At 37.3% G+C, this 14,375-nt stretch overlaps 1 protein-coding gene across 1 annotated transcript in view; it reads left to right on the top strand.

Annotated features, from left to right (window-relative positions):
* Nucleotides 1-1,881: 1,881 nt before the first annotated feature.
* Nucleotides 1,882-14,375, top strand: part of waca (WW domain containing adaptor with coiled-coil a) — a 30,358-nt gene continuing 17,864 nt past the window's right edge. Inside the window, exons 1-4 of the mRNA XM_066666160.1 lie at nt 1,882-2,293; nt 2,492-2,525; nt 3,604-3,796; nt 12,785-12,876. Of these exons, the coding sequence (XP_066522257.1) occupies nt 2,253-2,293; nt 2,492-2,525; nt 3,604-3,796; nt 12,785-12,876 (360 nt within the window). The 5' untranslated portion in view covers nt 1,882-2,252. The remainder of the gene's footprint in view (nt 2,294-2,491; nt 2,526-3,603; nt 3,797-12,784; nt 12,877-14,375) is intronic.

Genomic DNA, 14,375 nt, shown 5'->3' with positions numbered 1-14,375 from the left:
ATAATGAATAATAAAAACCTAGCTAACAAGAAGCTGGTGGTGTTGGTCTTACTGTGCTACGAACAATAAACTGTACTTTCCATACCTTTTTAATGTCAATGAATATTGTTAAAATTACAGCATTTGTCAGATTTCTTTTCCAGAGCAACTTACAATTATCCCCAACTGGGAAAACCAGCTTACAGACCTTGTCCATGCCATGCCATTGCATGTGAAACTGTCATGCTACTGATATAAATGTAATTACACACTCAAAACAGCTGTCACAGAGGGGTTACCCTCAAGGATACATTTTCAGTACCTTTAGTTAGAAAAATGATGTACCACAGACTAAATTAATTATGGATATTTAAGTTGATTTGTTTCATATATCTCCTTTCAGCTCCAGGATTTCATTTTTTTTCTTTTGAAAACTCTTCTATTATGAAGTGTTATGATTAATCACCCATCCTTCTGGAGACAAGAATGTACCTGTAGGGAACACAGCTGGGCTTTAAAACCCCTTGTGTACCTTTTGACATTAGGTACATTTATGCTGTCTGTACATTTGGTGAACAAAAATGTACCTGTATAGTACTCTTTATTTGACACTGCTGAGATATATGCTGCCATCAAGGCAACATCTTTTCCAGAAATATAGGGTTTTTTTTGTCAGGCATCTTTCTGCCTTTGCTGGTTTGGTAGACACAGAATATATGTGTTTGACTGGCCTCCCTGAGTTCAGATCTGTCTCCTGTGTCGCATCTTGAAGAGGAGAATGAGGCACCAAAAGCTACTGGCCTGTATCAAGCCCGAATGGGATAATTTTCCACTTTTAAAACTGCAAAAGATTATATCCTCATTTCCCAAATGATTTAAAAGTGTAAACTGGAAACTGATGTAACACATATTGGTGTGTGTTGCACGCGTCTTATTCTAAATTTGCTTATATTTACAAAATAAAAATGAGATCGTCTTAGAAAACAATCACCTTGTTTCTACACTCACTGTATTCTCTCTCACTGAGGATAATCCACCACCCAAATCACACCTGCTCTGTGGTGGTCCTGACAATTGAACAACAGAGTAAAAGTGGGCAAAGAGAGCAACAAATGGACTATAGTCTGCAATTATAAAGCCTGTATGGTCAGGGGAATTCAGAGAATGTACAGTGAGATAATGTTATGGTATACACACACACACACACACACACTAAAGATTGGAAAATATCCCTGCGGGTATCTATGGGGGAAAAATGATTATTTAATAATCAATCAAAACTTTTATCAGGCTGGAAATGAACAGAATGGTAGTCACTGACATCTTAACGGACTGTTTACTGATTTTAATTTAATACAGTGGCTCTTTATTTCTGTTATCTTTTGAAAAAAACTCTTCATATATTGATTTAAACTATCCATCAAGTATTATTTTACCTAAGAAAGTGTTAAATATCTTATTTTACATGAATGTGGACCAAGAGAAAAAATGTAAAATAGTTAAATAAAATGTAAACTAAACAATGTAGCAGTTAGAACTGCATTTGAGCACAAACGGTACCCTATTATTCATATATACACATGAATCTCACACACATTTAAAAATATGTGTCTGTGAAGAGAGACAAACCAGTGTGCATTGGTCCACTGTTAACCAGGCAGTGAACACAGAAATGCTGATGTATTGGGTCCAATTGTTATTGACCACACAGTGTCTGATTCAATAGCAGAGGTGATGCTTACCCTAAGGGTGACCTCTGAAAAGCCTGGGTCCATTTAGCATTGAGCTCCTTTATATAGCTATTATAAGAATGTATGTAAAGTGTTGTAAACAGCAGCGTATTTTGGTGTGAGACGATGGACGTATGGGTGCAAGTGTGTGTCTGATCAGTTAGGGCTCATAGACTGGTGCAGTAGGCGGTGTAGTGTTAGTCCACACAGAGGCGCAGTTGTCTTTCTTTCCAGGACCCGCAGACTGGAGGAGGTCGAGAGTGTCCGAGTTTACCCGAGCTCAGACCGAGTCTCCCGCAGTGAGAGAGGGAGCAGCAGGCTGAGCTTCACTCCGCTGTAGATAGGGGCAGAGTTTAGTGCTGTGTGAGTGAGAGAGAGTGGGAGATGGAGCGAGGGCGCTCTTCTGACTAGCAGCAGAGCTGAATACAGACTCGAATAGCCAGAAGTGTTGAAATAATAGATGAGATCGGGTCTTCGGTGGCTTAAAAAACAAATAAGCGACCCACCTTTCACGTCTACTTCACACACACTAACACGGCATTGATGGTAATGTATGCAAGGAAACAACCGAGACTCGGCGATGGGTAAACAGCTCTTTATTTTCCTTTCCTCCTTTTTCCTCCGCTTTGACACTCCGCCATTTTTAGCGAAACCAAAATAAGTAGAAACTTGGCCAGCTTAATGCAACTGTTGCAGCTTGCCCTGTCGTTTATGTAAAATATCCGTGCCAACTTTTAGGTGTCTGACCTGTTTTTCTTCTTGTTTTTGTCTTTTTTCTGTAGGTGCAACGACCGAAGGGACTCTCAGTCCTACCAGGTTAGCTAACGCCGAGCAGGCTCACACAAATCAGATTAAAAGGGCCGCTGCGAGGAGCAGGACAGGCCTCCAAGCCCAAAACTGCTTGAAAGTCTTCTGTCTCACACAATGTGTACCAAACTTATCTCACACTAACAAACCACTGCTAGATGTGTAGTTTTATTGGAGTCGTAGTTCACCTCGCAGTGAAGTTTAATGTTCACTCCAACGAGTTTAACCAACGAGCCTTAACGTTCGCCTGTTAGCGGCTAGCTCCTAAATTAGCCAACTAGCTCGCTAGACGAGGCCCGTGTTTGCTCTTTTTTTAAATTTGACGGTGAAGATGTTGCTAAAATAATCTTCTATAGTATCAGAACCTTTTATGCCAGCAGTAGCAGTTAATTCCATACACTAAGGTTAGTTAGAGGAATATTATGCTGCAGAAATGTTTGTATCGTTAGCTAAACATCCGAACTCGCCGTCGGTGACGAGATGTCCAAATAAGCTCGTCTCCGACTATTTTAACAATATCTAATACTTGAATAAAAATGATAGCAGTCATTTAAACAACAATATCTCACACGGCTCTGTTTTCGTTCTGCACTGACGTCCTGAATCAGTCACGACTCGCCCTTTTCAGAAGCCTGTTTACAAAATGCACAGTCACATGAAACACTTAAAAGCAGTATATCATAATGGGTGTTAAAGCCTATTTCGGTTATTGTCTCATCTTCAGGTTAGTTTTACTGCTGAGTTAAAAATGAAAAAAGGCAAATCAAATTTCCATTGAGATCTAACCACTATCACTAATAACACATTTATCAGAGAACGTTCTCTAGTGAAATTCTATATAAAGTAATGTATGTGACAATATTTTTTATGTCTTCTATAAATGCTTGTGTAGATTTTTTTGTTGTTTCTGTAATCATCTTACATGTGGGTATGATTTTTGTGTTGTATTTTCAGTGGGGCAGTCTAAAAACCAACTCGAACATTTTGCATACCTGTGTTAACTGGGCAGTTATTGTTATTGCACAATGTACAAGATGCTAGACCTGAGCTAAAATCAGGAAGTGTACATGTTTTTTTTATCTTTCAGACTCTTAAATACTCTTCCAAGAGTCACCCCACTGGTGACCATCGTCATGAGAAAATGCGGGAAAGCAGTGATGCGACCCCACCATGCAAGGTTTTACGGAGGTCTGACAGCCCAGACAACAAACACACAGAAAGTGGTGGCCACAGCAGAACCAAGACTCTGCACCTCCACAGGGCAAGAGAGCGAGATGGTGGTAAGGACATATACATTTCCCTGATTTGCAGAAGATCCAGGACTCATTATGTTAGGACTTGTAGAAAACATATTCATGAGTTATATAGAGAGATTCGTTTGATTGATTCATTGCATTAGGGTTGTATGTTATACGTAGAGCATATCCACCGCCTTGGAAAATATTGTTAAAACTAAACCTGTTGGTGTCTTTTCTTTGTAGATAATTATTATGGGAAAATTTACTATCTGTGTGTAAACACTAAGCACTTGGATCCACATCTGTGCTAATTTCTGAGCATCATTAAATTCTGTGCTGTTCAGTTGTATATTCTGAATGTTATTTTACATTTCTTTGGTGTTGTACTTTACATTTGAGTTGAGACATGAGATATTGAATTATATGATCAATATGTAATCTTATGTTCAAAATGTAATGCTTTTAAGAAGCAGTGTTGTAACTATTTAATTTAGTTTCTGACCTCTGTGCACCCTTTCCAAAACAGTTAAAGTTATTTTGGTTTTGTGTCTTATCCAAACTAAAGGTCCATTTGTTATATTGGTAATGTAGTCGTTTTTCTTTGGTTAAAAGTGTACAGACTAATCAAGAGGAATCAGACATGAGATTAATTGTAGTATAGTGAAACTGTTGAATTATATTTAAAGTGGAGTAGCAAAATGTGTTTATAATTAAATACTATAATATGAAAACTGTGGGGCAATGCAGTAGCACATCAGATAGTGTTGTTGCTGTCACACAGCTTCATAGTTCTGGGGTCCTTGGTTTCCAATCTGCATTGGGTGACGGTCCGAGGAGTTTGGTGTGTTCACCCTATGGGAATTTGGTGTGTTCCTCTGGGTGCTCTGGTTTCCTCTCACAGTCCAAAAACACATGCTGGTAGATGGATTGGCTGTTTGAATAGGGTCCATAGGTGTGATTGTGCTTGAGATACCCCCGTGATGGACAGGTGCCCGTCCAGGTTGTGTTCCTGCCTTGCCCCCAGAGATTCTGGGTAGGCTTTGTACGAACTGCAACTTAAACAGGATGAAAGCATTGCAGAAAAAGAATGAATGAAAGCAAATATTTCTTTGCAGTAGTTCATTTAAAAAATAATAATAATAATTAAACAGTTGTCTCAATTTCCCTGCTCTTTTTTGTGTGAAGGATTAGCTCATGAACATTAGGAATTTAAAGATGCGCTTCTGTTTCTACTTTCACAGCATACATTTTATATTTCAGTCTAATGAAATAGTTTTTATGTTTCCAATTATTTTGCTATATATCACAGTGACCCTAAAAATTGTTCAGCTGTTGTTGAAATGATCATTTTTGGGCTGAATTGGGCTTGATTTGGAACACAAGCTTTACTGCTAACAGTAAATTAATTTCCAGCTTAAAAATTATCAAAATTCTACTAAATGTGGTCATTTGGTCTTTCTCATTTAAATCACACGTTAATGCCACACTTACATTTTTGATTCTTTTTGCGTCAAGTGTATACAAGCCTGGCTGCACTATGGGCAATTCAGTATGCTTTATTTTTAATGTTGTTTGGAGCTTGTAAATGACTTCTGTCCACAAGTAATTTCAGATGATTTGTGCTTTTGTAAGTAATATTTAGAACTGGCTGGTAAATTGTGTCATCAATTTAAAATTTTGTTAATTTTGTTTGCAAGGCTTAGACAAAATATGGAGATTCATCTGTAATTGTTCATTCATCAGAATGGCCAGTTAGCTGTTTAGGTGGGTGCTGAGATTTATTTTTTTGTATTGTTTGTTCTGAGGGTCTACAGGTGAAGTGAATAGCTAACAATGCTAGGTCAAATTATTAGTCAGTTTATGCTGAATGTGCGAAGTAGCCTGGCGGGAGTGGTTCACATTCAGTGTAATCTGACATAATATTTTGAACTAGCATTGTTAATTTATGCATTAATAATTGAATTAATATTGTTTTAATATAATATTTTATTATAATATAATTGATTTGATAATTATTATTTGTGCAACAATAAATTACCAACAAGACCGAAAGACACTCCATCAGATGCTCAGCTCATCTTAATTTTTGTTGATTTTTAATTTACTACTTTATTTAAGAACAGCAGCTGTCCTGATATCGTGTGTAAATTTCATGAGGGATGGACCAATAGAAATGCTTAATTTATTGGAATTGAATCCAATAAATTGGATTCAATTACGCTGATTTCAGTTAAAGAATACTCCATGACTGTAATCAAAATACACTTTTAAAATTCAGAAGATGTTTCCTCACCGTTTGCTTGCTCTTTAGTTTGTTTGTGTGCTCAAAACCTGTCTAATATGTTTACGAAGCCCCTGTGTCTGTAAATGAATGAAAAAACAAATTGGTTCAGTCTATGCTCGTTTCTCTCTCTCCTCTCTCTCACCAAAAGCGCTAAAAAACTAAACAGCTCCAGTTACAAATGAGTTTCTATGGTAATCCAAACAGTGAATAAAAACTTACAAGTTAAACTTCAGTCATGTACAAACAACATTCGTTATTCTCCTTCAAACATACCATTCCACCTTAAAGGACTCTGTGCTTAGAGCTGCGATTACCCACAATTTTGGACGTTCCCTGATCAATTTTTTTTGCCCCCAGTCCAAGTCTTTTTAATATAGAGTATCTGCCGATACCAAATTCTGATCCAATACTTAAACTTTCATAGATAATACTGTTACACAGTTCACATTCAAATTATATTATGGTTATTAAAATCAGCCCAGTGTATCTGACACTTAATGTGTCGCATTAAGAAAGAAACTGCCTGCATCCAAGCTGCTGCTTTTTTTATAAATATTATTTTTAATCTTATATGAAAGTTAATGTGATTTTTTTTATTATTATTTTTTTTTAATCCTTTGATTCTAAAAGTCAGTCAGCTTCATTGTTATCATTGATGTTTTGAGGGAGAAATGAAATGTAGTTACTTCATGACACTGTGCTCAAATGAGTTATATATTTTTTCTGCACTGACCTGATTTTCTCAGCGGAGCAGAAAAACAAACCCCTGTAGGCGGGACTGTGACTCTATTGGTAGCAGCACTAAATGATGGACAGCTAACTCTGGCTCCTGATTGGCTTAATAAAAATATCGAACTATGAGTAGCACATTTTCTGTTTGAGTCGTGGAGTATCTGCCCCTCCCTCCGGCTGAGGGAGAGCAACGTGTCTTAAATTAATTATCGTTTTAACGGTGTCACTACAAAAATATGGGATAAAACGTAACACAACGCAGCATTTAGTGCCCAAATAAGGGATGGTTGGTGACTCTAATCACGCCCCCTTGTGCTCCAGCTTTGAATTCGACTCGCGGGAATGTGTGTTTGTGTCAGACACAGTAACAGTCAGAAAGCTGCAGTGGCCAGCAGAGTCATATTAAAACAACATTTACAAAGTGCTACAGGAGGAGGAGGGAGTGTTAGCGTGCCGCCTAGAGTAAACGGAGGATCGGACTTAAGATCGAGCCCAATTAAGCCTATACATATCAGTAAAATAATGCTGTGATTGGCCCCAGATACCGGTCTTAGAGATCAGATCTGTACATCCCTAATTTTGGAGATTTATTTATTTTTTTAAATAAACAGAAACGAAATGCTACATGCTCAGAGGATACAAATAGCAATTTGAGAAAACAACTCAAGTAGCTCGTTATTGGACATAGTATTAGCCATAGTGTCTTGTTAGCCATTCAAGACAATGTTGTGATTTTCCGTTATTTCGTGGTCCTGGTTGCACTAAATGTGTAAAATGAAACCGTAACAGTTCTCACAAGTCTCCAAAGTCAGTGAATGGCACAATGCAGCCTTGGCTCTCTGTTAATAAAGAAGCCTTATTTACCCAGGTTTTGCTGTAGTAATTTCCTAAAAGAATAAACTTTACTGTATCTTGTTCAGTCGGAGGGTATGCACTGATCCGATACTTTATACTATATGATATCATATGATATTAACAAAATTGGCTGGGTCGGCTGATAATTAGTTCGATCCAAAGGACAGATCCATGTTCAAAAGGCTTTAATTTGAATTGACCAGAAAGTGAAGACATGATGCCCAATTATAGTGGCTGTGCCACATGATACCAACATGTACAAGGCATGTCTTATATTTCAGAAATGCTGGACTTGAGGGCAAAGCTTACTTCGGAACACAGCTACAGTCACTGGACCAACTCTCAGCCTCTCTCTCTCTCTTCTACATTCTCTCTGGTCCCATTCTCACCTGGCATTAACATGATGGGTTTTCTCACATACACACATACATCCGGCTGGAGGAGGCGCATGGACAAGTCTTGTTCCTGTGGGCGGGATTAAACAAAAATCAACAAAACACGTAACTCGACAAGTTTCTGTTCTAGAAACATAATAAATACACCCCAGAAACTTTGAGTAGTCTACTGTTGATGTTTATAAACGTTGAAACAAAATATATTTTTAGAGCACTGTGAGAGAAAGTAACCGGGGGGACCAGGTTACATGTTTATCCTCAGGTTCAGCTGCTTGAGTTACTGTTTACACTGAATATTTCAAAATAAGATTGATTATTTTTTGACAAAGTGAAGCTGCTTATTTTTTGCTGTAATAAATAACACAGATTATTTGTTTTAATATATTTTAAGAAGTTGGATTGCTTTTATATTTTGAATTTGAATGCTGGCTCCTGCACAATTGTTTATGTTTTAGTGACAAATAGAAAATTCAGTACCTTAACCCCCTGGAGTCTGAGGCCGTTCGGCTACGTCTGAGGTGATCTAACATGCCTTGATATTTTAACAAATTTCACCTACCTAAAAAGAGTTTGTTCCCAAACAGCTACACATGCTAATTTAGCACAAACCCAGCAACAATAATGTGAGAGATGTATGTAATTAATCTGTTTTTTGTTTAAATTAACTCTAAATATGGACTTCCCAAAACAGTGATAGTGAAAAAACACATTATGAACATTTATGGAGTTTTCTTCAGCGCTCTAAACTGTGTAGACATATGTGTTTCCTACATAGTGGTGTATACAGATTTCTGATATTTTAATTAATTTCTCTTCTATTTTGCTATGAATCTGATATGAAACTGTATTTTTCTAAACCTGTGGCACATTGACTCTTCATGTGACAGGTGTGAAAGACAGGTGAGAAATCTCCTCCCTGGTGTCAAAGATAGTGGCACATTAGCCCCCACCACATCAGCGAGACCAGCTGAATTGCTTGTAAACGGTGGTGTTTATTTATTTAGCAAAGACACAGACTACTTTGGAACAACAAAGCCATACATATGAGCTTCAGACGACTGCTTGAAAGCAGCAGTGTCTCCAAACTCTACTACAAGTCGTTTTTTTTCCCTCTATCAGCTGAACCCTGTGCCTCTGCACATTTAAAAAACATTTACTGTCAGCTTCACAAATTCCTTTACTGGTATATACTGCTGAACTAGCGTAGCATCGAAGCTAACCAGCACCAAAAGCGCTGCAGAAAAACTAGTTCAATATATTTTACTTACACTTTACGAAATGAAGCTGTTACTCCTCAGAGACCTGAAATGCTTGACTGCGCCATCTTGGAGCGCCGCACTCGGTGCGAAAACACAGCCCCGTGCTTTTGTTTATATGACTAAAATCAGCATTTTCACATGGCGTAAACCTCCAATAAAAGCGTCCAGATTATCATGCTATTATCATATGCATATGAATGGGTGAGCTATCAAGGGTCGCATTCTGAGTCTCAGACATGCCTCTTGTTACTTATCTTTGTATAACAACCAAGTAGAATTGCTTTTCTTTAAGGGTTCCAGAAGTATGTTTTATTATGTTTTTAGGACAAAAACTCGCTGAGTTGCTTTGGTAGAAATTCTGTTTTATCCCGCTGGCAGGAGTGCAGAGGGTTAATATGTGTGTATTGGGTATTGACTGGTATGCAGCATTTATGCATTGTATCTGTTGCAAAATTAAAAATGTCAGTTTCGTGCATCACTACTAATCATGCAGGTGTTTAAGAAGTAGCAGTTGGTTCCTTGTAGTTGGATAATGAAATGAGTGTAGGGCTGTCGCGGTGAAATAATTTCCCATGCTGTGTTTTAACAGGGTTCAAAACTACGATATGTGAGTTTATTGCCCCAAATTGATTAATTCATCCTGATTCTAATTCACTCCTAATTGTCGCATGGAACCGGCCTGAACTGTTCCTTTTGATGCTGCTCAATGACTCGGTGCTGGTGGAGGCAGTTGGGCTCCGATAGCTGGATTATAGGTAACTAGATGAAATCTCAAATTTCGGATTTCCCTGTTTCACCGTGACTTTTCTGTTACATGTTTTGCATATTTCCTCGTCTGAATTGCCTGGCCCTCCCTTTTCATTTGGTTGAAAGCTGAAATGCTCCCAAATTGTCGAACTTTTGGTTTTGTGACTAGGTTTGCACCCAATGTGTCGATTTTATAAAACGAAGACTGACACTCAGCTGTTGCTGAGCAGATGCCAGCAGTTGGGAAAACATTCATTACACACATCAAAGTGTAAAACAAGAAAGACCATGCAATGAAAGGTAAAACATTTATACACTCTGGTAGTGACGGTTCTTGCAATTCCTTGTGGTTGGCTGGTTAATAGAGTGGTATTACAGTATTGTGGTTATTGTGACAGCCCTAGATGAGTGGCGTGTACACTCATGTACATGGTACCATGATATGATGCCACCTGTGCAACAAGTCCAGTCATGAAATTTCCTTGCTAATAAATATTCCACAGTTAACTGTCAGAGGTATTATTTCAAAGTGTAAGCGATTGGGAACAACAGCAACACGAAGAGGAAGGCCACAAAATAAGTCAGCAGATGCTGAGGTACATAGTGCAGAGAGGTGGCCAATTTTCTGCAGAGTCCATTGCTACAGACCTCCAAACTTCACGTGGACTTAAGATTAGTTCAAGAACAGTGTGTAGAGAGCTTCAAGGAATGGGTTCTATGGCAGAGCAGCTGCATGCAAGCCTTGCATCATGAAACGCAGTTGAAAGCGTTGGATGCAGTGGTCTTAAGTACGCTGCCCCTGCACTTTAGAGCAGTGGAAACATGTTCTCTGGAGTGATGAATCGCGTTTCTCCGTCTAGCAATCTGATGGATAAGTCTGAGTTTGGTGGTTGCCAGAACGGCACAATGCAGTCAGACAAGTACCAAGTGTAAAGTTTGGTGAAGGGGGATAATGGTGTGGGGTTGTTGTTGAGGAGTTGTGCTCAGCCCCTTAGCTTCAGTGAAAGGAATGCTTAATGCTTCAGCATACCAAGTACAATATCATGCTCCCATCTTTGTGGCAACAGTTTGGGGAAGGTTAACATGACTGGGCACCAGTGCACAAAGCAAGGTCCATAAAGACATGAGATGTGGAAAAACTTGCTCCAATCTTGACCTCAACACCTTTGGGAGTAATTAGAGCAGAGATTGTGAGCCAGGCCTTCTCGCCCAACAGCGGTGTCTGACCTCACAAATACGCTTGTGGAAGAATGGTCATAAAAATCCCATAAATGCATTCCACAAGGTTTAGAAGTGCCTTCCTACAAGTCTTGAAGCAGCAATTTGGCAGACAGACATCATTAAAACCTATGGATTAAGAATGGGATGTCACTGAAGTTCATGTGTGTGCGAAGGCAGATGAGTAAATACATTTGGCAATGTAGTGTGTGTTTAGTGCTTCTTTGTATGCAGATATAATTAAGTGCTGTGAATATGATAAAGAGTCAGTTTCTTGTTAAAATCCCCATCTAGTCGTATGAGACCCAATGCCCTGCATTCTGTACATTTCTTAGGTAATTTAGTAACATTTCATCTGCAGTATATTGAAAACCTCACTGTTTCTTGCATGCATATGTTTGGAGAGGGTTTGATAAAAATCAGTGACACTTTGGACAGCATGATGGACTAAAGCTGGTGTATACAATTTGTTTTAAAAGAAGACTGTTCGTTTTTAGTATGTCTTGAGTAATGTGTTGTGTATTGTATCTTGAGTAGGCTGTTACTTGAGGCCAATTTAAGTCTTCAAGACTGTGTCAGATGTTTCACAGCTGGCTACCGTATGCTGTACCCTGTCGGACACCTCCACAGAAATGTTACGACTGTGATTGGTTCGCAGTTGGATGAAAATGGATCAAGTGGGGAAAGATTAGCTGAGAAAGTCTAGAAACAATTCCCCAAATTTCTTAAAAGTTTGTGGGTGTCCTGTTAACTCTGCTGCATTAAAAATTAAAGCCAGCTTGAAGTAACTTTGTAACTTTGCAAGATCATGTCCTTTCTCATATTAAATTTAAGTAGTTTGTCAAAAGAAAAGTATTTTTTTTTTTAACTTGTAGTGAGTTTTCCCTTCTGACAATTCACACAGTGTCACACATGTTTTGTTCATGCAAATATGACTTGCCAGTGATTTCTGTAATGTGAGGTAAGACAGGTTGGCTAATGAAGAGCTCTGTATATAAAGCCATACATGCCATTCATCGTTAAACACAGTTAGAAAGGATTATTTACACACCTGTTTATTTTAATGATTACTACGATATTACTATGTTAAGCCTTGCTTTTACCTTTTAAAATATAAGGAAAGCAGTGGTAAACATGCTATAGTGCTATAGATGAATGTTAATGGAAGAGGGAATGATTTGAGGAACAGTGGAGAGTCAAGTGCTAGATTACATGGCGTTTCTCTACATTGGCAATATAATTTTTTATATATACACTCTATTCAGACTTTTTTTGATGTTTAGACTTATTTTGCTTGTTAAATCTTTTTGGGCAACATATTGTTGACCTATGTTATTATTGTTCTAATAATAAATGTTTCTAGTGTTTTGAAATGGCATTTTATTTGCATTTTAAAGAGATAAACCAGCTCTCAAACATAAATTGCTTGATATTGATTTTCTCAATTTTTAAAAGTTGTTTTTCAAAGTCTGGGACTGATTGTGACTTAAATTACATGGATATGTGTTAAAAATGTTTTTATATGTTTATTATTATTCAGGGACCAGTATTTCACCTCAAGAGAACTCCCACAACCACAGTTCTCTGCATAGCTCCAATTCTCACTCAAACCCCAACAAATCGTCAGACACAGTAAGTACATGCATACATGCCTGCTGATGCCTACTGGGCTGTGCTCGATAATTGGTATAACTTGTTTCCCCCTGAGGAAAAGTAATATATTATTTAGTCTATAGATCACCACACATTTTTTTATTTATTTTATTTTATTATGTTTTTTTATTTATATATTTTTTTTAAACAAACATTGTATAAAAAGCCTTAATACTCAAATTCTACTAATTCATCTGAAGATTATTTAACCAGAAGTGTTTCTGATTTGTTTTTGATTACATTGACATTGGCAGTATAATTAATTTAATTTCAAACATTTGATGCAGTATTATAAGCTGTGGTTAAAAGTTAGGTAATTTAATTATTTATTTATTTATTTTTGCCCTGCACATTTCTTTTTGGAGTGTTAAAACATTTCACTCATCAAATTCATCAATAACGCCACAGGATTACTACTTGTATAGACTAATGATTGTGCAGATGTAACTTCAAATGTTCAGATTATTTAGCGTTTCTTTTTTATTATTATTATTTTAGTTTTCTGAACTCACAACTACATTTAGGTGTCCTACAAATAAAATAAATTGTTATATATAGTATATAGTATAATATAAATGAATAAAAAGTTTATTTATTTAATTACATGCTCAGTGTTTGGTACCATTTTGTAGAGAACGTGAAGTGCAGTGTGTCTGGGGACATGGTCAGTTAAGAAAATTATCTAAAATAATTTAAATCCCAAAATCAATGCAGAAACAAATTTCAGACGTTTACATTCCTACTCTTAAGGTTATTGAAGTGATTTCTCTCCTATTTTGCATACATCTTTGCTGAGGCTTGATGATTTTAGGAAACAAGTCCATGTCTGGTGCTGTGGCAACCCCTCCTGTGTTTAGACCATCTGTTCCTTTACTGTTGATAATCTTGGCTCTTTTGGGAGATCACACCAGTCGCATGATTTACAAAGAAGAAAAATTATAAATTATCTTACATATTTGTTGTTTTTTCATATACTTTTTTAACCATCGTCACTACAGTTAATACTTGTCTGCCTCGATTTGAAATGTCATTCAGCATTTAGTATGAAGTTAGTATGAATTTTCCAAATTAACATTGTTTATTTAATAGGGACACATTACACCACTTTTCCACAAGTTAACAAAGAGCCACAGGATAAAGGATTGAGTTATGAGGGGAAACGCTGTAGTCCTTAGTCGTTTCAATTGGTGTTCTTTTTTCTCCGCTCTTGTTTATTGCCATATTTAATCAGTACTCTTATTCTTCATGACTGTAGTGTTTTTGCTCCATCTAAACTCATCTTTGGGAGCTCACATAAATGTGGGTCTATTGCTGCAATTGGAGATAAACAGGGAAAATTATTATTTGGGAAATTCTAAAATTTCTACACTCTACATAGGAAGCAGCACTTAATCAAAATGACTTGGTTTATCTTATGTTTTCTGAATTAGGCAGACTCACCAACCCTATGCAGAGAAGCTCTGGGTTTTTGTGGTTTT

Source organism: Hoplias malabaricus, chromosome 3 (genome assembly GCF_029633855.1).
Source record: "Hoplias malabaricus isolate fHopMal1 chromosome 3, fHopMal1.hap1, whole genome shotgun sequence".
Lineage (NCBI taxonomy): Eukaryota > Metazoa > Chordata > Actinopteri > Characiformes > Erythrinidae > Hoplias > Hoplias malabaricus.
The sequence above is the reverse complement of the archived record's forward strand: the minus strand, read 5'-3'. Positions and strand labels throughout refer to the sequence as shown.